This window comes from Scyliorhinus torazame, chromosome 29 (genome assembly GCF_047496885.1).
Source record: "Scyliorhinus torazame isolate Kashiwa2021f chromosome 29, sScyTor2.1, whole genome shotgun sequence".
Classification (NCBI taxonomy): domain Eukaryota; kingdom Metazoa; phylum Chordata; class Chondrichthyes; order Carcharhiniformes; family Scyliorhinidae; genus Scyliorhinus; species Scyliorhinus torazame.
In genome coordinates, this window is record NC_092735.1 from 29,851,433 (window position 1) to 29,874,083 (window position 22,651).

Genomic DNA, 22,651 nt, shown 5'->3' on the forward strand with positions numbered 1-22,651 from the left:
CAAGGCAGCGGGAGATGTAGAAGGAGTCAATGGATGGTGTTGTGATATGCTGCTTCGGATAACACAGGCTGCTACTTGATGCAGTCTTAACTAAAGGATACTCCAGACTCTGAATGAGTTCAACGTCAATAGTATTGAACTATTAACACAGTTCTCACATGAGTTCGACTCTGTACTAATCTAACTGTAGTAACTCAGTCTAACTGTAGCAGCTTGCTCTAAGCCACGTGCTGGGGTGTGACGCTGCTGATCAACCCTGTTTAACTCTCTGGATGTCTGTCTGTGGAAAGAGGCAGGGGTGTGAGTGCCTCATCCCTTTCATAGTGTTTATGCCATGCCCCCTTGTGGTGACGCCATCTCTGAGTGTCCTGACTGCCCATTGGTTGTGTCCTATTCGGAGTGTTCATTGGTTGCATGTTTGCATATCATGACAGATGGGAGGCAGGTTCGTGTGATGGACTGGGCGGTGTTCACGACTCTGAAGTTCCTTGCGGTCCTGGGCCGAGCAGTTGCCATACCAGGCTGTGATGCAGCCGGATAGGATGCTTGCTCTGCGCTGAAGCAATCACCCAGTTGAAGGCTTCCAGCTGTATGTACAGAACCTGAATTTGTGTAACAACAGGGACGGGTTAATCTTTAGCATTCCGCTAGAACGATCGGACACCGGGATATTCCTGCCCCAGCCTTTGTTGGGGCAGAGTAGTCGGAGCTTAGATCTTCATCGCACTCTCCTGTACCTGACTTGGGGGTCAGTCCGGTGATGCCAATACCAGCCTTCAGCTGACCAGAGTGTTGCCAGGAGCAGATAGCAGTGGTTGACAAGAAGTCGCTGCATCAGCATTTCCGCAAGGATCTCAACAGGCGATTGATGTGATACAATCAAAGTGGGTTTTGAGTTACACCCACACACGCTGCCTGTTGAAATTAGGCGCTTTCTCCTCCACAAGTGATAGACATTGAATGTGTCGCCAAATTGGTCCCTTTCATTAATCTGTGCTTTGCTGGTATCGGTTTCGGGGACGAATAATCGTTCCTGGAATTAAAGTGAATGAGGCAAAGCGATAACTTTGACTGGCCGAGGAATGTCAGGCAGGCACGGATGGTTTATGGATGTTTTTGTTTCCTATCGCCCTGCCCGCCCCCCTCCTCGGGGTGTTGGCTCCTGGGTGGTCTGCGGGTCCCGTGGCTCTTGCCCACCTCTGGGCGTGCCAGCCTCGAGAGGCAGCAGTGACAGGCCACTCAGCCATGGCTGTCCGTGCCCGTGTGCCTCAGGGCAGGCATCAGAATCACAGAATTGGCACAGCTCAGGACGAGGCCATTCGGAGTGTCTTCCCCAGCTCTCCGAGTGTGCATTTCACCTCAATCCGTTCTCCTGCCTCTCCCCATAACCGTGCAGATTGTTTATTTCCGAAACAATCGTCCCATTCCCTCGAGTGCTCATGTGAATACTTCTTTAATGTTGTGAGGATTCCTGCCTCTCTCGCCCTTTCAGACAATGAGTTCTGAATTCCCACACTCTCTGGGTGAAAAACCAATCATCTCCAAATCGATATATCCTCTCTAGACCCATCATGATTTTGCATACTTCCATCAAATCTCCCCTCAGCCTCCTTTTCTCCAAGGGAGTGAGTCCTAACTTCTTCAATCTATCTTGGAAACGGAAGTTCCTCATCCCTGGGATTGTCCACTTCTGCACACCCTCCGAAGCATTTATTTTGTCTGGCCCCTCGCTGTTCTCCGTCCAAAAGTGAATCATTTCACATTTCTCTGCATTTAACTTCATCTGCCACCTCTCTGCCCATTCCAGCAACCAGTCTGTGTTCTTTTGAAGTTCTACACCGTCCTCCTCACATTTCAATGCTTCCAAGTTTTGTGTCACCTGCAAATTATGAAATTGTCCCCATACCACCAAGTTCTAGAGCGTCACTGTATCAGGAAAAACAGATGTCCCAATGCTGACCCCCAGTTCTGCTCAGATACAACACGTCCGGCTTGTACAGGTGCCATCCCGCCCACCGTTTCATGGTGGCACAGTGGTTAGCGCTGCTGCCTCATGGCGCGAGGGACCTGTGTTCGATTCCGGCGTGGGTCACTGTCCTGTGCGGAGTCTGCACGTTCCCCCGTGTCTGCGTGGGTTTCCTCCGGGTGCTCCAGTTTCTTCTCAAAGATGTGCGGGTTAGGTAGATTGGCCGTGGATAAATTGCCCCTTGGTGTCCAAAGGTTGGGTGGGTTGCGGTCTGGGAGGGCGGGGGAGTGGGCCAAGGTTAGGATGCTCTTCGGAGGATCTGTGCAGACTTGAAGGGCCGAATGGCCTCCTTCTGCACTGCAGGATTCTATGATTCAGAGCTTCTCCCAGGAAAAATATAATAATGTTAAAATAATCTTTATTGTCACAAGTAGGCTTACATTAACACTGCAATGAAGTTACTGTGAAAAAATCCCCTAGTCGTCACATTCCGGCACCTGTTCGGGTACACTGAGGGAGAATTCAGAATGTCCAAATTACCTAACAAGCACGTCTTTCGGGACTTGTGGGAGGAAACCGGAGCACCCGGAGGAAACCCACGCAGACACTGGGAGAACGTGCAGACCCCGCACAGACAGTGACCCAAGCCGGGAATCGAACCCGGGTCCCTGGTGCTGTGAAAGCAACGGTGCTAACCACTGTGCTACCGTGCCACCCCTGTAAATGCAAAGGCCTCCCTCCTGCACCATCTTTACAGCCACGCATTCTTCCGCCTATCCTTCTAAAAGTAATCATCCAGGGGTGATTACGTTCGAGCTCCTGCTTATGAATTTTCTATTTGGCCCCCTAAATCCTGACTACAGAAGCACATGCCCCTTTCCAATTATGTTGTTGGTACCAATGTGGACTATGAGTACTAATTGTTCACCCTCCCCACTCAGAGTGCTCTGCAGCTGATCCGTGATATATTTTTTCCAATTAATTCAGGGGATGTGGGCCCTGCTGGATGCACCATAATTTATTGCCCATCCCTAATTGCCCTGAATCTGAGGCCATTCAGGAGTCAACCACATTGCATGAGTCTGGAGTCACCTTTTGTGAACCAGATGGGTCTTTACAACAACCGACAACGGTTTCACGGTCCTCCTTTCGACTCCCCATCCACCCTGGCGGGATTCGAACCTGGGTCCCCGGAGCATTACCCTGGATCTCTGGATTACTAGTCCAGTGACAGTGCCACAACACCGCTGCCTCCCTGGCCCTGGAACCCAGGAGGCAACACCCTATCCTAGACTGCCCTGGTGGTCAATCATTCCTTTTCTCCCTAGCCTCCTATTAAAATGTGGGGTGACCACATGGCTCCCAGCCTCATCGACGTGACTCCAGCTGCTGCTCAGGCTCCGCAACCCAGAGTTCAAGCTATTGCAACTGCCGACACATCTTGCACACATGGTTATCCAGAATACAGGAAGCGTCCTGGAGTTCCCACATTGCACAGGATGTGCACTGTTGAGGGTGGAGCAGCCTTGTCATTCCATAGGGGGCATGAAGTGCGATCGGGTGGGTGTGGCGACGGACAACCCGGTGCCCGTCACACGAGATGCGGAGAGAGGGAGGGGGAGGGATAAGAGCAATCTGTCAGAGAGGTCCCCCCCCCCCCCCCCGCCCGCTCACCCACCCACCACCCTCGGCCCCAGTCGTGAACCATTGCTGAGCAAATGGAGAAGCAAAGAATTCATCTGCAGACGTCCCAGGCCCTGCCCTTCCTGGTATATAGGAACCAGACAGTCTGGTTCAACAAGTAATGCGAGGCTGGCTCGCATTCCATTTGAGATCTTGCGAAAGATCACTCTCTGCGACTGAGCGGTTGCTGAAGGCATTGCCTTTAGCCAGAGACGGAGTAAGTGGGGGGGAGGGGGAGGGGGGGGGGGGAGGGAGAGGGAGAGGGAGAGGGAGAGGGAGAGGGAGAGGGAGAGGGAGAGGGAGAGGGAGAGGGAGAGGGGGAGAGAGAGAGAGAAAACAGGCCGCAAAAGAAAGAGCAAACATAAATGTATGTGGGGCTGAGCGTTGTTTCGAGGATCAGAAAGCTGGGATCATGAGAGTTCCACATTTAACCAGCCACGCCTGTACCTGCTGAATCTTAGAACCACCGGGGCGTCACTAAGCCAGTCTGTTCCTGTTGCTGTTGTCACCTCTGGGTCTCAATGTTCCCTTATTTTGTATTTCAGAACAGAGGAAAAAATATTCGAATTCCAACTTTATAATGGACGATCGTTCTCAGTACCACGTGAATGTAAGTTACCTCATTCACCTCGACAGGTTTTCACTGGCATTGCTAGAATTGAAAGCTCCTTTTGTTTTTAGAGCCAGGATTCTTTTTCCCCTCATTCCAATGCCTCCTCGGAGTCACCTCACAGGATCACCACAGTGCAGAAGGAGGCCATTCGGCCCATCGGGTCGCTGCCCACCCTCCGAAAGAGCACCCCATCGAGGCCCACTCCCCGCCCGATCCCCGTAACCCCACCTATCCTTTTTGGACACTAAGGGCAATGTATCGTGGCCAATCCACCGAACCTGCACATCTTTGGACTGTGGGAGGAAACCGGAGCACCCGGAGGACACCCACGCAGACACGGGGAGAACGTGCAGACTCCGCACAGACAGTGACCCAAGCCGGGAATCGAACCTGGGTCCCTGGCGCTGTGAAGCAGCAGTGCTAACCACTGTGCCACCATTCCGCCTTGTCCTGCCTTTTTCTCGACCTAGCCCTCCCACCTACCCCCACTACCTATCCCCCACCCCCCCCACTACCTCCCCCTACCCCCCACCCCACTAACCCCCCACCACTACCCCCCCCTATCTGACCTCCATCTAACTTTCCGCAAGAAATTCAAGGAACGGTTGCCACCGCCTGGAGATCCCCTGCACAGACCCTCGCAAGGCAAACTTCATCTTCTCCAACCTGAGAAACCCCGCCATGTCACTGACCCAAGCCTCCACACTTGGGGGCTTCGCATCCCTCCAATTAACAAGAGCCTTCTCTGGGCTACCAAGGAGGCAAAGGCTAGAACTCCGGCCTCTTTCGACTCCTGCACTCCCGGATCGACCGATACCCCAAATATCGCTATCCCCCAGTTCGGTTTCACCCGAGTGTCCAAGACCTTGGACATAGCCTTTGCAAAGCCCTTCCAAAATTCCGTAAGTGCCGGGCATGCCCAGAACAGGCTCCCTAACATCTCACACATCCGTCCTCCACCCCAAAGAACTTACTCATTCTCACCCCTGTCACATGCGCCTGGTGCACCACCTTAAACTGGATCAGGCTAAGCCTGGCGCAAGATGAGGAGGAATTGACCCTGCCCAGGGCGTCAGCCCAATGGCCCTCATCCAGTTCCTCACCCAGCTCCTCCTCCCACTTGCCCTTCAGTTCTTCCAGCGAGCCTCCTCCACCTCCTGCAGCTCCTGGTATATGTCCGATACTTTGCCATCCCCCACCCACACCCCTGAGACCACCCTGTCCTGTGTCCTCCGGGCAGGCAGCAGAGGGAATTCCCCCACCTGCTTTTTCACAAACGCCCGAACCTGCATGTACCTAAAGGTATTCCCCGGGGGCAACCCCAAATGTCTCCTCCAGCGCCCTCAGACTGGCAAAAGTCCCATCAATAAACAAGTCCCCCATCCTTCTGATTCCCGCCCTGTGCCAGCTTAGGAACCCCCCGTCTATCCTGGAACGAACCTGTGGTTGTTCCGTATCGGGGTCCAGACTGAGGCCCCTACCCGCCCCCGCCCCCCTGCCGTCACCAGTGCCCCCAGGCTGGTATCTGTACAGGACGCTGCCTCCAACCGTTTCCACGCCGCCCCCTCTCCCTCCATTACCCATTTCTGAATCATCGACACATTCGCTGCCCGTTACCTCGGCCTGCGGCTGGATTCTCCGTTTCAGGGACTGTGTCCCCCACGCCGTCGTAAAAACTGTGGCCTTTCACGGCAGGAAAACTGGCGTGAAAAGGCCACATATTCACAGCCCTGCAGGGGTCTAGCAGGGACCTGGCGTAGAGCTCGCAGCTCCCCAGCTGCAGATACGGCCCGCGCGTTTCTGGGTCAGAGGCCACGTATTTCGCACGGCGGCTGCCTCCACCGGCCGCGCCTTGCTCCGTGGCGGACGCAAACCGCGGAGCTGTACCTCCTAAATAGTGCCCACAATCTGCCGCGGGCCCGACCCGGACCGCCCGCACAAAAATAGCCCGGTCCCGTATGACGCCCTCCGATCGGCCCCGACCATTGCGTCCGCAGACTGAATCTGCAGCCACCCACGCGAGATTCCCGAACGGCAGGACCACATTAGATCCACACCGTCGGGGCTTCGGCCGCTCGGGGGCGGAGAATAGCGGGGCGGGCCTCTGGCAATGGCCGAAGGTGGGGGTACGCGGCGCGGCATACCTCCCCACTACACCGCTTTTCGGGGGCCGGAGAATCGTGGAACCGCCGCCAGTCCCAATTCCGTGCGCGGAAATGGATTCTCCGCCCCGGCGCCGGACGCGCTTTCGGGGTGCAGAGAATTCAGACTAAGGTCACCCACACTTTACCCTCTCTAAACCTGAGATCATCCAAAACTCTGCCGTCCATTGTCTTAACACGCACCGGGTCCCATTCCCCTGTCCACCCCTTGTGCCCACTGACCCCACACTAGCTCCTGGTCAAGTAACGTCTTGGTTTTAAAATTCTCATCCTTGTTTTCAAATCCCTCCATGGCCTCGCCCCTCCCCCCAGCCCAACAACCCTCCAGGATATCACCGCTCCTCTGTGATTCCAGCCTCCTGCGTCTCCCCGATTTTAATTGCTCCCCCTTTGACGGCTGTGCCTTCAAGACCCTAAAGTCCAGAATTCTGTCCCTAAACCTCTCCGCCTCTTGGCCCCGCTTTCCTCCTTAAAGCCTACTTGTTGGCCAAGCTTTCTTTCACCTGGCCCAATATCTCCCGTCACGGCTCGGTGACATGCCGTTCTCCTGTGAAGCAGCCTCGGGACCATTCATTGCATTGAATGCGCTACATAAATATAAGTTGTTGTTGTTAACTGGCAGATACCTAAAACAAGGATCAGGCCCTTTAAACATGTCGGTGGAGGGGGTAGGGCCTAACCTTGAATGAGGGAGTCCTCAGCAAAATCTGGAGCCTGGGTCTACCCCCGCTCAGGATCATTCAGCTACTGATTGTTAGCTCAAAAAGATGAACATTTCCAGAAGTTTTCCCGTGGAGGCCAGAGAAGTAGGATTGCTCCCTCAACCCCTAACAGCCGGCGTGTTTCCCTCCCAGCTGCCTGATCTAATCTCCTCGTACCCCGATCTCTGGATCGTGCCGCTGTGACGCCAAGGGCTGTACGACCGGTGTCGCCAACACGACCTGATGGTGTAGGCTCTGGGAACAATATCAGGCCTGGCTCAGGCCTCTCTGACTGGGTGCCTGGTTGTTCAAAGAGGACCAGGCTAATGGCTGACACCCCCCCCCCCTCCACTGGGCACGGGAGGCAGACTCTCTTTATAAGTGCTCGAGGTACTTAATTAAACAATACCCTTCATCTTTGTATCCGAACATAATTAACATACCATTAACACCACCGACCTCTAATTTTACATTTGCAATATTGCAGTATTCCCAATTTTTCTCCTGTTGCTCCTTTCTATTCCGTTTCAGTTTGCTCTTCTATTTATTCTCTGCCTCTGGTCCCTGCAGCACCTGACCACCTTCCCGCTGGGTCCTGGGGAGGAGACACAGACAGTCGAGGAGTCCATTCAGAAGCTGAAGGCCATGGACAGTAAAGGGAGGATCTGGACCCAGCAGATGCTGCTGCAGGTTAACAACGCGGCCGTTAGCCTGGTGGACATCGAATCCAAGGTACGTCACGGGGCCCTTTCCGCGTGGGATGAGGGCGTCGCTAACAAGGGCGGCGCTGGGCTGGTTTAGCACAGGGCTAAAGGGCTGGCTTTAAGGCAGGCCAGCAGCACGGTTCAATTCCCGTACCAGCCTCCCCGAACAGGCGCCGGAATGTGGCGACTAGGGGGCTTTTCACTTCATTTGAAGCCGACTTGTGACAATAAGCGATTTTCATTTCATTTTCATTTCCCTTATTGCCCTCGGGTAGGCGCTGGCGAGCCACTTCCTTGGCCGAGAGCCCATTTCGGAGCGCCGTGAAAGAGTAGAGCCGCTGTTAGGTCAGGCCGGGTAAGGACGGCAGATTTCCTTCCCGAAAGAACATGAGTTGAACCAGATGGGTCAATCGATGATCGTCCACTATCACTGAAACCAGCTTTTAATACCAGATTTGATTTAATTAAAAACAAAAATGCTGTAAATACTCTGGTGAAATGACAGCTTGATCCGGAATATTGGCCAGAATTCTTTGGTTTGATCTCGGCTTTCCAACATCGCCAGTATTTTGCTATTGATGTAATTAATTGGATTTAAATTCCCCAGTTGTCGAGGTGAGATTGGAACCCATGTGTCAGGATCATTAGGCCAGGCCCTCTGGATTACTGGTACATTAGTCGAACCATTAATTTAATTATAGAATCCCTACTGCGCGGAGTCTGCACGTTCTCCCCGTGTCTGCGTGGGTTTCCTCCGGGTGCTCCGGTTTCCTCCCACAAGTCCCGAAAGACGTGCTTGTTCGGTGAATAGGACATTCTGAATTCTCCCTCGGTGTACCCGAACAGGCGCCGGAATGTGGCGACGAGGGGATTTTCACAGTAACTTCATTGCAGTGTCAATGTAAGCCTACTTGTGATAATAAAGATTATTATTATTCCAGTGCCGAAGGAGGCCATTCGGCTCTTCGAGTCTGCACTACCCCTTTGAATGAGCACTCTACCCATGTCTACTCCACCGTCCAGCCCGCCCTATCTCTGTAACCCCATAACCTAACCCACGCATCCCTGGACACTAATGAGCAATTTTTATCACGGCCAATCCACCTAACCTGCACAGTCTTTGGGCTGTGGGAGGAAACCGGAGCACCCGGAGGAAACCCACGCACACACGAGGGGAACGTGCAGACTCCGCACAGACAGCCACCCGAGGCCGGAATTGAACCCGGGTCCCTGGCGTCGTGGGACCACAGTGCCAACTACTGTGCCACCCTTCTATTGACCTTGCCCGCAGATTGTAAGGGGGCTAGAGATGGTCAATCAGCCAAGGCCGGTAGCCTGAGCGGTTTGCCTCATAGAAACAATCAACATGGATTTGGTAATCTCCTCAGAGACTGGTGACCCATAGAATCCCCACAGTGCAGAAGGAGGCCATTCAGCCCGTCGGGTGTGCATTGACCCTCTGCAAGAGCACCCTACCTATACCCACTCCCCTGCCCTAGCCCAGTAACTCCACCTAACCTGTGCATCGCTGAATTCTTATGTGGCAATTTATCATGGCCTATCCACGTAAACTGCACATCTTTGGACTGTAGGAGGAAGCCGGAGCACCCGGAGGAAACCCAAGCAGACACGGGGAATGCATACTCCACACAATCACCCAAGGCCGGAATTGAACCTGAGTCCCTGGCGCTGTGAGGCAGCAGTGCTAACCACTATGCCAGCGTGCCGCCCGTCACTTAACCTTATTCTAATTGGATGATCTTCTCTACTCAGGAGGAGCTGGAGACCTACCCACTGGCTGCAATCGAACAGTGCGACGCGCTGCTGGACAAGTGGAGATTCAACTCGATCCTCATCTTCATCTACCGCGAGGCTCACCAGGCTAATCCTGAGATCCACTTCTTCCAGTGCTCCGAGGTTGGGGTGAGTGCAAGAACCAAGGCGAGGAAGACGGCCAGCCTCCTCTCTCTCTTACCCTCACGGTTTTTGAAGGGCGGGGAGGCGGAGGGCGGCCTTCTGTAACGATGACCCTTTGGCTCATCAGCCTGCCCGGGATTCGCGCCCACCGTCCTAGCCAACGGAAGGGGAAGCGACGATCGTTAACTACTCGTGTCATCTTTGCATATCACTGAGAATAAAATATGCAATACTTATAGGGCACAGAAAGGGGCACTGGATTGAGTGCCTCCTTCAGTGCTCTTGCGTGCCTTCCAGGACTGGTTATCGAGGCAGGCTTGGTATAGTTGGGGGGGGGGGGGTGGGTGATGTTACCCACCCGGCAGAGAGATATTCCTCAAGGATGGATTTTCCCTGAATCATTTCCCATGGTCCCGCCATTAGTGAAGTAATGAGATGTCCGAAAAGGCCATTTTTCTGGTCTCTTGCGATTTTGCGCAGAGATGGTAGAATGATGCAAGACACAAGGACATCAGTCCGTCATACCTCTGCCGAGTCTTTCGAAGAGCTAGCCTTACTTCCCCCTGCCCTTTTCCCATTGTGATGTTCTTTTGCTTTATGGGTGAGGAAGGCTTTGATGCGTAGTGTCTCACAATGAACATCAAGCTGTGTTTTTAACAAAGCTAATTTATTAACACTGCAATTAGATTGATTCAAATTGCTGACTAAGATTTACAAGACTACAGCTGGACTAAACTAGGATTCTACCTAGAGAGCTTCTGAAAACACGACTACCCTCTAACCCGCCTAATCACCTACTCCCCGAATCAAGGGTATCACGTGATTCATGCGTATGCTCTTGATCACCCTCTGGTGGCTGGATGCATTCACAGTAAATCGTTAACCCTTCATTTACCATACAATATACATCGTGTCACACCCATGGCCCCTGCACATTTTGGGTGTTCCCTCAATTCCCTTTTGGAAGCTGAAGTTGCTTCCACTGGGGTTTCCAGAGACTCCATGGTCCTGCAGCTGGCTGACTTTAAAAAAAAAAACATTTCTCATCTCCTCCCTGGTTCTTTTGCCAATTGTCGTAAATCTCCATCTGCTGGGTTAGCAACCCTCTCGCCAGTGGAAACAGTTCCCCCTTATTTACCCCATCGTAAACTGCTCCGAATGTGAGGTGATGCATTTTGGTAGATCAAATCAGAGCAGGAACTACTCAGTTAATGGTCGGGAGTTGGGGAGAGTTACAGAACAAAGACATCTAGGAGTACAGGTTCATAGATCCTTGGAGGTGGAGTCGCAGGTGGACAGAGTGGTGAAGAAGGCATTCAGCATGCTGGGTTTTATTAGAATATTGAATACAGGAGTTGGGACGTCTTGTTGAAGTTGTACAAGACATTGGTAAGACCACACATGGAATACTGTGTTCCGTTCTGATCGCCCTATTCTAGGAAGGATATTGTTAAACTAGAAAGAGATTTACAAGGATGCTACCAGGACTTGATGGTCTGAGTTATAAGGAGAGGCTGGATAGGCTGGGACTTTTTTCCCTGCAGCGAAGGAGGCTTAGGGGTGATCTTACAGAGGTCTATAAAATAATGAGGAGCATCAATAAGGTCGATAGTCTACATCTTTTTCCAAAGGTAGAGGAGTCTAGAACTAGAGGGCAAAGGTTTAAGGTGCGAGGGGAGAGATAGAAAAGAGACCAGAGGGGAAATGTCTTCACACAGAGGGTGGTGAGCATCTGGAGCGAGCTGCCAGAGGCAGTGGTAGAGGCGGGTACAATTTTTTCCTTTAAAAAACAGTTAGACAGTTACATGAACTTTCAGGGAGCTGGCAGGCTTTCAGGGAGCTAGGATGGAAGCTCAGAACTAGAACAAACAGAGTTGTTATCTCTGGGTTGTTGCCCGTGCCACGTGATAGTGAGATGAGGAATAGGGAGAGAGAGCATTTAAACACGTGGCTACAGGGATGGTGCAGGCGGGAGGGATTCAGATTTTTGGATAACTGGGGCTCTTTCTGGGGAAGGTGGGACCTCTACAGACAGGATGGTCTACATCTGAACCTGAGGGGCACAAATATCCTGGGGGGGAGATTTGTTAGTGCTCTTTGGGGGGGTTTAAACTAATGCAGCAGGGGCATGGGAACCTGGATTGTAGTTTTAGGGTAAGGGAGAATGAGAGTATAGAGGTCAGGAGCACAGATTTGACGTCGCAGGAGGGGGCCAGTGTTCAGGTAGGTGGTTTGAAGTGTGTCTACTTCAATGCCAGGAGTATATGAAACAAGGTAGGGGAACTGGCAGCGTGGGTTGGTACCTGGGACTTCGATGTTGTGGCCATTTCGGAGACATGGATAGAGCAGGGACAGGAATGGATGTTGCAGGTTCCGGGGTTTAGGTGTTTTAGTAAGCTCAGAGAAGGAGGCAAAAGAGGGGGAGGTGTGGCGCTGCTAGTCAAGAGCAGTATTACGGTGGCGGAGAGGATGCTAGATGGGGACTCTTCTTCCGAGGTAGTATGGGCTGAAGTTAGAAACAGGAAAGGAGAGGTCACCCTGTTGGGAGTTTTTTATAGGCCTCCTAATAGTTCTAGGGATGTAGAGGAAAGGATGGCGAAGATGATTCTGGATATGAGCGAAAGTAACAGGGTAGTTATTATGGGAGACTTTAACTTTCCAAATATTGACTGGAAAAGATATAGTTCGAGTACAATAGATGGGTCGTTTTTTGTACAGTGTGTGCAGGAGGGTTTCCTGAAACAATATGTTGACAGGCCAACAAGAGGCGAGGCCACGTTGGATTTGGTTTTGGGTAATGAACCAGGCCAGGTGTTGGATTTGGAGGTAGGAGAGCACTTTGGGGACAGTGACCACAATTCGGTGACGTTTACGTTAATGATGGAAAGGGATAAGTATACACCGCAGGGCAAGAGTTATAGCTGGGGGAAGGGCAATTATGATGCCATTAGACGTGACTTGGGGGGGATAAGGTGGAGAAGTAGGCTGCAAGTGTTGGGCACACTGGATAAGTGTGGCTTGTTCAAGGATCAGCTACTGCGTGTTCTTGATAAGTATGTACCGGTCAGACAGGGAGGAAGGCGTCGAGCGAGGGAACCGTGGTTTACCAAGGAAGTGGAATCTCTTGTTAAGAGGAAGAAGGAGGCCCATGTGAAGATGAAGTGTGAAGTTTCGGTTGGGGCGATGGATAGTTACAAGGTAGCGAGGAAGGATCTAAAGAGAGAGCTAAGACGAGCAAGGAGGGGACATGAGAAGTATTTGGCAGGAAGGATCAAGGAAAACCCAAAAGCTTTCTATAGGTATGTCAGGAATAAGCGAATGACTAGGGAAAGAGTAGGACCAGTCAAGGACAGGGATGGGAAATTGGGTGTGGAGTCTGAAGAGATAGGCGAGATACTAAATGAATATTTTTCGTCAGTATTCACTCAGGAAAAAGATAATGTTGTGGAGGAGAATGCTGAGCCCCAGGCTAATAGAATAGATGGCATTGAGGTACGTAGGGAAGAGGTGTTGGCAATTCTGGACAGGCTGAAAATAGATAAGTCCCCGGGACCTGATGGGATTTATCCTAGGATTCTCTGGGAGGCCAGGGAAGAGATTGCTGGACCTTTGGCTTTGATTTTTATGTCATCATTGGCTACAGGAATAGTGCCAGAGGACTGGAGGACAGCAAATGTGGTCCCTTTGTTCAAAAAGGGGAGCAGAGACAACCCCGGCAACTATAGACCGGTGAGCCTCCCGTCTGTAGTGGGTAAAGTCTTGGAGGGGATTATAAGAGACAAGATTTATAATCATCTAGATAGGAATAATATGATCAGGGATAGTCAGCATGGCTTTGTGAAGGGTAGGTCATGCCTCACAAACCTTATCGAGTTCTTTGAGAAGGTGACTGAACAGGTAGACGAGGGTAGAGCAGTTGATGTGGTGTATATGGATTTCAGCAAAGCGTTTGATAAGGTTCCCCACGGTAGGCTATTGCAAAAAATACGGAGGCTGGGGATTGAGGGTGATTTAGAGATGTGGATCAGAAATTGGCTAGCTGAAAGAAGACAGAGGGTGGTGGTTGATGGGAAATGTTCAGAATGGAGTACAGTCACAAGTGGAGTACCACAAGGATCTGTTCTGGGGCCGTTGCTGTTTGTCATTTTTATCAATGACCTAGAGGAAGGCGCAGAAGGGTGGGTGAGTAAATTTGCAGACGATACTAAAGTCGGTGGTGTTGTCGATAGTGTGGAAGGATGTAGCAGGTTACAGAGGGATATAGATAAGCTGCAGAGCTGGGCTGAGAGGTGGCAAATGGAGTTTAATGTAGAGAAGTGTGAGGTGATTCACTTTGGAAGGAATAACAGGAATGCGGAACATTTGGCTAGTGGTAAAGTTCTTGAAAGTGTGGATGAGCAGAGGGATCTAGGTGTCCATGTACATAGATCCCTGAAAGTTGCCACCCAGGTTGATAGGGTTGTGAAGAAGGCCTATGGGGTGTTGGCCTTTATTGGTAGAGGGATTGAGTTCCGGAGTCGGGAGGTCATGTTGCAGCTGTACAGAACTCTGGTCCGGCCGCATTTGGAGTATTGCGTACAGTTCTGGTCACCGCATTATAGGAAGGACGTGGAGGCTTTGGAGCGGGTGCAGAGGAGATTTACCAGGATGTTGCCTGGTATGGAGGGAAAATCTTATGAGGAAAGGCTGATGGACTTGAGGTTGTTTTCGTTGGAGAGAAGAAGGTTAAGAGGAGACTTAATAGAGGCATACAAAATGATCAGGGGGTTGGATAGGGTGGACAGTGAGAGCCTTCTCCCGCGGATGGATATGGCTGGCACGAGGGGACATAACTTTAAACTGAGGGGTAATAGATATAGGACAGAGGTCAGAGGTAGGTTCTTTACGCAAAGAGTAGTGAGGCCGTGGAATGCCCTACCTGCTACAGTAGTGAACTCGCCAACATTGAGGGCATTTAAAAGTTTATTGGATAAACATATGGATGATAATGGCATAGTGTAGGTTAGATGGCTTTTGTTTCGGTGCAACATCGTGGGCCGAAGGGCCTGTACTGCGCTGTATTGTTCTATGTTCTATGTTCTGTGGGCAGGGTGGGTATAAAGGGATATGGGCCAAATGCGGGCAAGTGGGTCTAGCTTAGTGATAGAAACTGGGCGGCATGGACCAGCTGGGCCGAAGGGCCTGGTTCCATGCTGTAAACATCTCTGACTCTATGACTATGACCAGTCCCGATGCAAAAGGTGCATTTCAGCAACTAAATGCAGGCACTGGCATCTAGACAGAGGTCACAGAAGGACCGCCTATACTGTTCTGTTGCAGCAGAGGGTACCTGCCAAGCCCATGGCCCCAGAGAGGGGGAATTGTTGCCCTGTGTACCCTGGGGGTACCAGCTCTGGCACTGAGGCCAACTACGGGCACACAGCACTGAAAAGCAAACAACTTACAATCAAGAATACACTCTCCATGTTTGAAAACTGACAGGCAGGCTGTACAGTACCAGAGGGGAACAAATTGTTCCCTTTTCACTCGTATAACATTGAAGCAGCAATTACTGCAGAATTATGGCAGAGATTAAATGACTAATGTTTATGACGATTGAAAATACAAGGAGTGCAAACCCGAGGCTCCGCAGGCGGGTTGCATGCCAACTAAATATTGACGAGGCGTTCTATTTTTTGCAGGCTGACCTGATTAAGTCCGACATCAACAGCGCAATCACAGATTTGAAGAGTGGAGGAAGGACAGAGAGACCAAACGCTCTCCGGTGAGTTCCTGGGACAGAGGGAAGGGGTAAAAGAGCGAGAGAGTCAAAGACAGAATCAGGCCTGGTGGCCCACAATGACCCAGTGATTAAATGCACTGCCCAATATGGTACTGATGACTAAACCTTTTTTTATAATTTTTTTTTTCTTTTTAGAGTACCCAATTCTTCTTCTTTTCCAATTAAGGGGCAATTCAGCGTGGCCAATCCACCTAACCAACACATCTTTGGGTTGTAGGGGTGAGACCCACGCAGACACGGGGAGAATGTGCAAACTCCACGCGGACAGTGACCCAGGGCCGGGATTCGAACCTGGGGCCCCCCGGGCACTACCGTAACTCACCAAAGCTTCTTAGACATCTCCTTCAAAACCCAGGACCACTACCATCTGGAAGGACAAGGGGCAGCAGAGACATGGGAACCCCACCTCCTGGACGTTCCTCTCCAAGTCACTCACCATCCTGACTTGGAAATATATCGGCCGTTCCTTCACTGTCGCTCGGTCAGAACCCTGTAAATCCCTCCCTAACAGCACTGTGGGTGCACCTACACCACAGGGACTACAGCGATTCAAGAAGGAAGCTCACCACCGCCTGACCACGGATGGGCAATAAGAACATAAGAACTAGGAGCAGGAGTAGGACATCTGGCCCCTCGAGCCTGCTCCGCCATTCAATGAGATCATGGCTGATCTTTTGTGGATCCAGCTCCACTTACCCGCCCGCTCACCATAACCGTTAACTCCTTTGCTGTTCAAAAATCTATCTACCTTTGCCTTAAAAACATTCAACGAGCTCGCCTCAACTGCTTCACTGGGCAGGGAATTCCACAGATTCACGACCCTTTGGGTGAAGAAGTTCCTCCTCAACTCAGTCCTAAATCTGCTCTCCCTTATTTTGAGGCAATGCCCCCTCGTTCTAGTTTCACCCGCCAATGGAAACAATCTCCCTGCTTCTATCTTATCTATTCCCTTCATAATTTAAATGTTTCTACAAGATCCCTCCCTCATTCTTCTAAACTCCAATGATTATAGTGCCAGTCTACTCAGTCTCTCCTCATAAGCCAATCCTCTCAACTCCGGAATCCACCTAGTGAATCTCCTCTGCACCCCCTCCAATGCCAGTACATCCTTTCTCAAGTAAGGAGACCAACATTGTGCTCAGTACTCCAGATGTGGCCTCACCAACACCCTATACAGCTGCAATATAATCTCCCTGTTTTAAACTCCATCCCTCTAGCAATGAAGGACAACATTCCATTTGCCTTCTTAATTACCTGCTGCACCTGTAACCCAACTCTTTGCGATTCATGCACAAGGACACCCAGGTCCCTCTGCACAGCAGCATGCTGTAATTTGTTACCATTTAAATAATAGTCCATTTTGCTGTTATTCCCACCAAAATGGATGACCTCACATTTATAAACATTGTACTCCAACTGCCAGAACCTTGCCCACTCAATTAAACTATCTATATCCCTCTGCAGACTTTCAGTGTCCTCTGCACACTTGGCTCGACCACTCATCTTAGTGTCGTCTGCGAACTTTGACACATTACACTTGGTCCCCAACTTCAGATCATTTATGTAAATTGTAAACAATTGCGGTCCGAACACTGATCCCTGAGGCACACCACTAGCCACTGATCGCCAACTAGAAAAACATCCATTTATCCCCACTCTTTGCTTTCTGTCAGTTAACCAATCCTCTATCCATGCTAATACATTACCCATAATGCCGTGCACCCTTATCTAATGCAGCAGCCTTTTGTGCCACACTTTATCGAATGCCTTCTGAAAATCCAGATACACTACATCCATCGGTTCCCTGTATCCATCATGCTTGTAATGTCCTCAAACAATTCCACTAAATTAGTCAAACATGACCTACCTTTCACAAACCCATGTTGCCGTCTGCCCAATGGGACAATTTTGATACAGATGTCTCGCTATTTCTTCCTTAATAATAAATTCAAGCATTTTCCCCACTACAGAAGTTAAGCTTACCGGCCTATAGTTACCCGCTTTGTGTCTCCCTCCTCTTTTAAACAGTGGCATCACATTTGCTGTTTACCTATCTGTCGGAACCGCCCCAGAATGTTGCTAAATTACCACGAGAGCATTTGCTATTTCCCCCGCCACCTCATTTGGGATGCACTCTCTCAGGGCCAGGAGACTTGTCTACCTTTAGCCTTGTTAGCGTGCCCAACACTACCTCCTTAGTGATAATAATCGTTTCTAGGTCCTCACCTGCCATAGCCTCCTTGCCAACAATTATTGGCATGTTTTTTGTTCCTTCCACTGTGAAAACCGACACAAAATATCTGTTCAATGCCGCGGCTATTTCCTCATTTCCCATTATTAAATCCCCCTTCTCATCCTCTAAAGGACCAATATTTACCTTAGTCACTCTTTTTTGTTTTGTATATTTGTAGAAATGTTTGCAATCTGTTTTTATATTCTGAGCTAGTTTACTCTCCTAATCTACCATACTTTTCTTTTTAGCTATTTTTGTGACTTTCTGTTGAACTTTAAAGATTTTCTAATCCTCTACTTTCCCACTAATCTTTGCCACTTTGTATGCATTTACTTTTAAGTTGATACCCTCCTTTATTTCCTCAGATATTTATGGCTGATTAGCCCTTTTCCTACAGTCCTTCCTTTTCACTGGTATATACTTTTGCTGAGCACTGTGAAAAATCTCTTTGAAAGTCCTCCACTGTTCCTCAATTATCCCACCACCAAGTCTTTGCTCCCAATCTACCCGAGCCAACTCCTCCCTCAGCCCATTGTAGTCTCCTTTGTTGAAGCAAAATATACTGGTATTGGATTTTACCTTCTCTCACTCCATTTGTATTTTAATTTCAACCATGCTGTGATCGCTCCTTCCGAGAGGATCCCGAACTATGAGGTCATTAATTATTCCTGATCTAGGATAGCTTGCTCCCTTGTGGGTTTGATTACATACTGTTCGAGGAAACTATTGCGGATATATTCTATAAATGCTGACCTATCCAGCGACGGCCACATCCCGTAAACAAATTTTAAAAATAAATCTCATTGACCATGATTCTGTGGCCTACCCTAATCCCTCTTCATGTGGTTTGGTGTCAAACCTTGTTTGATAATGCTCCTGGCTGGGAATACTTCATTACATCACAGGTGTCGTGTAAATGCAAGTTATTGCTGTTTCTGAAAGACCCACATTCAGTCAACGACCCCCGTGCCAAGTCGGGGTTGCGGGGGTGGGGAAGAGTCTCAGCAGGGGTAAAAGAGTTTCCGAATGGTCTCAATACCCTTGGGTATGATGGATGATTATCAACCAGCGCATGGCCCGGTCACTGGGGGATGTGTATCGATCAGTCACCGCCGTTGGAACTTTACATCCAGGGTCATCTCCCCCCCCGCCAACCATGCCCACCCCTGGTCAAGGATTTTCCATCCGAGCGTCGTGCACCGACGGGTGTTGAGGGCACTAGCAACATCCCTAGCGTGAGTCGTTACCTTGTGAAAAGTCCTCCAAGAGCAGAGACGTTTGAGGGGGAATTTAGTCCCGAGAGAAGGAACTGTTTCCACTGATATGAGGATCAATAACCAGAATAAACAGATTGAAAGTAATTGGCAGAAGAGGCAGAGTTGCGATGAGAACTTTCCTTTTGAATAACCCCCCCACCCGCCAGCCCCCAAAAGCGGGTTTTCCTGCAACGAGGGCACCTTGCCATGGGCCGGGGTCATCTGGCCGTTTTGCGTGGCTCATCTGCCCCCGTTGCTGGGGAAACCACGGCAGAGGTTGCCTTTCAGCGGGACTGGAAGATAACGCCGGCGGGAAGGGCTGGACAGTCCCCGCCCAGCGTGTTTTGGATAACCGGGAATGCGTGGTCCAGAAGTGATACCGACTTCCAACAGCAAACTGGATAGATACTTGAGTGGTAGAAAATCGCGAGACCGTAGGGGGAAAGGGTAGAGATTAACCGGGCAGCTCTTTCCAGGAGCTGGGACAGCATTATGGGCCGAATGGCCTCTTTTCCTCACTGTATGCCTCTGGTAATCCGCTCTCGCTATTCTTCCTTCCAGGTTTAATCAGGAGAAGATGAATGAACAAGAAAGCTCCTCACCCTCCCCAAACCTAATGGTGGCTCCCAAGGGCCCAGCAGCGTACAATCCCACGAACGTGACCCGAGGGGCTATGCCATTACCACCCTCGTATATGTCGGCCACCACACCGGGCAGCACAGGTGACTTACGAAGCTCATATTCCTTTCCATTCCTTCCAACACTGCACCTGTCCCTCCTCCCCTCCTCCATCTCCTGTACACCTGAATTCAGTCAAAATACTTCCACCGGTCTCCGAGATCGCACCCAGTATTGTCCACGACCACCGACCCCCCCCCCATCCCCCCAACCCAGCCCCGTGCTCACGCTCCATTTTTAAAACCCCTCAGACCTGTTTTCAAATTCCTCCATGGCGTCGTACAGCCTGACCCCGCCCCCCCGCCCCATCCCTGTCACCTCCGTCAACTTCCAGCCCTCCCCAATCTCTGCATTTGCCCCAGTGCCAGCCCACTGGCGCTTCTCCCTGACGTCAATCGCCGCAGCATTGCCGGCCGTGGCTTCGGCTGGCCAGGTCCTAAGCTCTGGAATACCTTCCCTCAACCTCCCTGTCTTCCTCTCCTCCTTTTAGCCACCCCTCAAAGGCCCACATCTTTGGCCAGGCTTTTCGTTCTAATATGGCTCCAGATTTTGTTTGATAAAGCTTCTGTGAAGCCCGTTGGTAAAATATGAGACTGGACACTATTACGTCCCTTGATGCGGTGACTGTCCCTTTAAGGGCAACACAACAGAAGAGAGTCACCTGTCTTGAGGGACCAATTGTGGCTGAGAAGGGCGGCCGGCCTCTATACAGTCGTTTTTCAGACTTCGATTAAAACAGGATGCTCACAGGTGTCAGGCCAGAGGCTGACGTCATAATCTATCGATCCTCATCGCCAATTGTAATGATGCACATTGCGGACCTCTTTAGAAACACAACAGGTATTTATTAATAACAAAATCTGTACGGGGCCAGCAGTCACCCCCCACACACACACATACACACACACCCCACCCCCTCCAGGCCCCGTGCAAGTCTTCTGCCTAAGGGAGGACTTCATCCCTGGGGTGATTACCCCTCTCAGTCCCAATGGGTCCCCCTTCTGCTGTGTTACCCTTAACATGGCAATCACCACACTTGATAACAGGTTTATTTGTCATCATAGAATTTACAATGCAGAAGGAGGCCATTCGGCCCATCGAGTCTGCACCGGCTCTTGGAAAGAGCACCCTACCCAAGGTCAACAACTCCACCCTATCCCCATAACCCAGTAACCCCACCCAACACTAAGGGCAACTTTGGACACTAAGGGCAATTTATCACGGCCAATCCACCTAACCTGCACATCTTTGGACTGTGGGAGGAAACCGGAGCACCCGGAGGAAACTCACGCACACACGGTGAGGATGTGCAGACTCCGCACAGACAGTGACCCAAGTCGGAATCGAACCTGGGACCCTGGAGCTGTGAAGCAACTGTGCTATCGTGCTGCCCACAGTGTATCTTTTTCTTTTTTTAATAAATTTAGAGTACCCAATTAATTTTTTCCAATTAAGGGGCAATTTAGCATGGCCAATCCACCTACCCTGCACATTTTTTCGGTTGTGGGGGCGAAACCCACGCAGACACGGGGAGAATGTGCAAACTCCACACGGACAGTGACCCAGAGCCGGGATCGAACCTGGGACCTCGGCGCCGTGAGGCAGCAGTGCTAACCACTGCGCCACTGAGCTGCCCCCTGTGTATCTTAACAATAGAAGTCACATACCATCAACACTTGGGACACTTAGCTATGGTAAAGGTGCTACAACAATTCAAGCTGTTGGATACCTAGATTTATTTTGTAAAAATCAGTCCAACGGAGATCTAAATTCAACAACAACAATCATAATAAAATGAGCAAAATGCTCCGGATGCATCTATCAGAGGAGAAACCGTTGTTTTGAGTCCAGAGGCTCTTTATCAGAATTAAATTGCCTGGACAAGCCTCACCGTTCTTAAACTCAAACCTCCAGTATTCCTGAGTCAAGTTTCCCCTGAAATCTTTCCTTAATGTCGAGCAGGTGAATGATTCTCACTCAGTTTGAGAAACGGCGTTCATTCTCCCTATCTGACTGCCAGGGAAACAATTGAGGGAGTGTGCAGGTGATTTACCTTCACATTCTCATCTGGGAGGTCATTTCTGATGTGGCCACCCTTTGAGCGTGTGTAACGCTGTCGCTGAGGACAACTGGTTATGTGTGTCACAGTCAAAAAATACACTTAATGCCATATGCTTTAAATGGGTTCGCAATCTGTGCCACTCGAACCTACCGCTGTGGGGACTGTCCAAACGGCGAGAGTTCTCAGAGCAGTCAACTTAGAGAGTACAGCAGGGAAGAGGATGACTGAGATGGAAGGGTACTCAGAGGCAGAATGAAACAACAAGTAAGGGAATGAGGGAAACAACTGAAGAGGCGGGAATGAGGAAAACAACTGAAGAGGCGGGAATGAGGGAGAAAATTACAAAGGTGCGCAAAAGAGAGAGAGAGAGAAAATGAGAGATTAAGAGGAAAAGGATTTGTGATGAAGAAAGGGCGATTAGTGATAGGACAAAAAGGATGAAAGGATTATTAGTGAGTGAGCGAGTGAGTGAGCGAACCACTGAGCGAGTGAGTGAGCGAACCACTGAGCGAGTGAGTGAGCGAACCACTGAGCGAGTGAGTGAGCGAACCACTGAGTGAATGAGTGAGCGAACCACTGAGTGAATGAGTGAGTGAGTGAGCGAGTGAGTGAGCGAACCACTGAGTGAATGAGTGAGTGAGTGAGTGAACCACTGAGTGAATGAGTGAGCGAACCACTGAGTGAATGAGTGAGTGAGTGAGTGAACCACTGAGTGAATGAGTGAGCGAACCACTGAGTGAATGAGTGAGTGAGTGAGCGAGTGAGTGAGCGAACCACTGAGTGAATGAGTGAGTGAGTGAGTGAACCACTGAGTGAATGAGTGAGCGAGTGAGTGAACTACTGAGTGAATGGGTGAGTGAGTGAGTGAGGACTCTGGGTCTGTACTCATTGGAG

The 22,651-nt window shown here is 50.5% G+C and overlaps 1 protein-coding gene across 3 annotated transcripts in view; it reads left to right on the forward strand.

The window, feature by feature from the left end:
- LOC140403985 (epidermal growth factor receptor kinase substrate 8-like protein 1) overlaps positions 1–22,651 on the forward strand; it is an 87,472-nt gene that overhangs the window by 32,895 nt on the left and 31,926 nt on the right. For 2 of the 3 annotated variants that reach the window (XM_072492302.1, XM_072492301.1), the window contains exons 4-8: positions 4,195–4,259; positions 7,696–7,857; positions 9,603–9,752; positions 15,428–15,510; positions 19,579–19,739. In XM_072492302.1, the coding sequence (XP_072348403.1) occupies positions 4,195–4,259; positions 7,696–7,857; positions 9,603–9,752; positions 15,428–15,510; positions 19,579–19,739 (621 nt within the window). Of the gene's footprint in view, positions 1–3,796; positions 3,867–4,194; positions 4,260–7,695; positions 7,858–9,602; positions 9,753–15,427; positions 15,511–19,578; positions 19,740–22,651 lie in introns of those variants that run through there. The other variant, XM_072492303.1, reaches the window with a different exon arrangement.